Source organism: Alexandromys fortis, unplaced genomic scaffold, assembly GCF_014885135.2.
Source record: "Alexandromys fortis isolate MF-2015 unplaced genomic scaffold, M_Fortis_MF-2015_v1.1 scaffold_216, whole genome shotgun sequence".
Classification (NCBI taxonomy): domain Eukaryota; kingdom Metazoa; phylum Chordata; class Mammalia; order Rodentia; family Cricetidae; genus Alexandromys; species Alexandromys fortis.
In genome coordinates this window covers 686,883-689,914 of record NW_026068089.1, presented here as the reverse complement: position 1 = coordinate 689,914, position 3,032 = coordinate 686,883, and the positions used below count along the sequence as shown (strand labels likewise).

At 42.4% G+C, this 3,032-nt stretch overlaps 1 protein-coding gene across 1 annotated transcript in view; it reads left to right on the top strand.

The window, feature by feature from the left end:
* Fam186a (family with sequence similarity 186 member A) overlaps positions 1-3,032 on the top strand; it is a 61,381-nt gene that overhangs the window by 26,579 nt on the left and 31,770 nt on the right. The window contains exons 3-4 of the mRNA XM_050122494.1: positions 785-1,001; positions 1,328-1,498. Of these exons, the coding sequence (XP_049978451.1) occupies positions 785-1,001; positions 1,328-1,498 (388 nt within the window). The remainder of the gene's footprint in view (positions 1-784; positions 1,002-1,327; positions 1,499-3,032) is intronic.

The window sequence follows — 3,032 nt, the reverse complement described above, 5'->3', positions numbered from 1 at the left end:
AAAAAAAAAAAAAAAAAAAAAAGATTTTTAAATTGAGTGTGAGAAAACAAATCAAAACAAAAGAATTCCTCTGCTAGTGGAATTAGTCCAAATCTCTTCCCTTTAGCCTCAGGTAAACGCTTTGGATAAGAGCAAAAACCAACCACATTCTTCACCAAAATATCATAAGAACAAGCTCTAGGAAACATACCAAAATTCTTCTCTGAAATCTCTTGAACTAGACCCCCACAGTTCAAATCACCCGCAGCACCACTGTCTTCCATGCTCCCACTAGTATGGCCCATCAAACCTACTTAAAGTGTTCAACTGCTTTTCTAGTTCCAAGCCCCCATCTACATTCCTCTAAATAAAAGTATAACCAGGCCTATCACAGCAATAGCTGAGTCCCTGGTACCAACTTCTTTCTTTGTTAGGGTTTCTATTGCTGTGACGAGACAGGATGACCACAGCAACTCTTATAAAGGAAAACGTTTAGTTGGGTGCAGAGATTTATTTCATTGTCATCATGGCAGGAAGTATGGTGGCACAGGCAGACTTGGTGCTGGAGAGGCCCCTGAGAGTTCTGCCTCTGAATTCACAGGAAGTAGGAAGAGACAGAGACATACTAGGCCTGGCTTGAGCTTCTGAGGCCTCAAAGCCCGCTCCCTAGTGATGCTCTTCCTCCAACAAAGCCACACCTACTCTAACAAGGCCACATCTTCTACACTGCCTCTCCTTATGGACCTATGGGGACCCTTTTATTCAAACCACCACACAAACTAATTATTATTCCTCCTTTTTATAGGATATTCTTACACGGCTGATTCAAATAATGAACAAAGTGGAGCTGATAATGACTCGTTACACAATTGACAGCTCATCCCCTGGGAGGAAGGGCTCCTTCACAGCAAACCAGAGAAAGAAGAGAAAGATTTTCTTAGAGAAGATAGCTGAATATATTAATACGATTGATATGAGAGAAAGGATCCTCATCAAACTGTTGTCCTGGCTGGAAGAATGGAGTAAGTGTCTAATAGTTTCCGAGGGAAGGAAGAAAGTTAATGACAGAGGAAGAAGTTAAACCAGATGAAGAAGACAAGACTGGGCCAAATGGGGGAAACAAACCCTGGGCTTTAACCTGGCTGATATTCTCTTAACTTGCTGATTTAACATTAGGGCTTCTATGGTCTTCCAGTTCTCTTCCTGTATAATTACTTAACAGAGAAAAGCCTCAGGGCAGCACAAGATATCTCTATTCCCCAATGGAATCATGTTGTATATACCAGAAGCCCCTATGGATATAACTGTGTTGTTTCTTCTGTAAGATGGTTTTCTTTCTCTCTTCAAGATTTCATTCTGTCTGAGGTGGCCGAGATTGATATTGAGGATTACTACCACTGGGTCGCAGAAATGGAAATCATGCCGGAAACACTAAAAAACATCGATGGCAATGTCAACACTCTGTGTCAAATCACTGTGTCACTTTTTGAAGAAAGGAAGAGACAAAAGAAAAAATTATGTAAGTGTACTTTGTAATACTTAGAAATGGGACTTAACTCTTTACAAAAACACTGCTCTGCTGGCAACTGAAGAGATGGCTCAGTGGTTAAGAGCACTAGGTATTCTTCCAGAGGACCTGGGTTCCATTCCCAGCACCAACATGGCAGCTCTGGTGCCGTGGGAACAGTCTTCTTTTGGCTTCCTTAGGCACTGCATGTACATGGCACACACACATATTCAGACAAAAACCTCATACACATAAAATGATAATAATCAAAAAATTTAAATACATCTTTATTGAGGTATAATTTACATTCCATAAAAGGCACACACCCTGTCTATCATCTATCTGTCGACTTATCTAATGGATTCTGTATAGTCTCTTACTGATTATTCTTCTCCAAAGATCCTCCTGCCTGCGCTAGGATCATAGGCATGTGCCCCCTCAGCCTGGGCTGACTCATCTATTTCCCACGAACTCGTTAAGTTTTTGTTTCACGTATTTAAGGCTCATTTGTTAGATACATGTATGTTGGCACTTTTAATAACTTCCTGATCGACTGTTTTCAGTATAAAATGTCTTTTATGGTCTCTAGAATCATGTTAATTTTTATTTGGAGGAGGTCTCATTATCTTACCTCAGCTGTCCTTAAATCTGTGATCCTCTTGCCCAGCCTCCTGCATAGCTAGGGTGTCAACTTTGTTGCCTCATGCCATGGTGTGTGGCTTGCTGTGGAGACCACAGGGACAATTTGGGAGAATTAGTTCCACCATGTGGGTCCCAGGGGTCAAACTCAGGTTGTTAGGCTCAGTGGCAAGTGCTGTTACCAACTGAGCCATGTCACATGACCCCTGACAGACCTTTAATTTGTTTTTCAATTTTATGTGTACGGGCGTTTTGCCTGTAAGCATATCTATGTACCACTTGTGTGTCTGATGCCCATGGAGGCCCAAGAGGGCATGGGATGTCATGGAACTGGAGTTAGAGATGGTTGTGGGCTGCAATGTGAGAGCCGGGAATTGAACTGGATCCTTTGGGAGACCAACCAGCCAGTGCGCTTATCACCGAGTCATCTCTCCAGCCCCCTCACATTAAAAAATTATACTTATTTTTCATGGGGCCCATGTATGGAGGTCAGAGAGTAAGTTGAGGGGATCAGTTCTCTCCTTCCACAGTGTGAATCCCCGGATTATACTCCTTTCTCAGGCTTAGTAGCAAGTGCCTTCACTTGCTGAGCCATCTCGTCTACCCGCACCCCACATCTCCCTGCCATTTTAAAATCATTCACTTCACTTCAAACCTATTCAGGCCTTTGAATCTAAGGTATGCCATTTACAGCAGAATATTTTTTTTCTTTTAAACAGATCTAAGTCTCTGATTTGTTGTTGTTGTTTGCTTGTTTGTTTTTCGAGACAGTTGTTTTTGGAGCCTGTCCTGGAACTCACTCTGTAGATCAGGCTGGCCTTGAACTCACAGAGATCCGCCTGTCTCTGCCTCCCAAGTGCTGGGATTAAAGGCATATACATCCACTGACTGGCAGTCTCTGAATTTT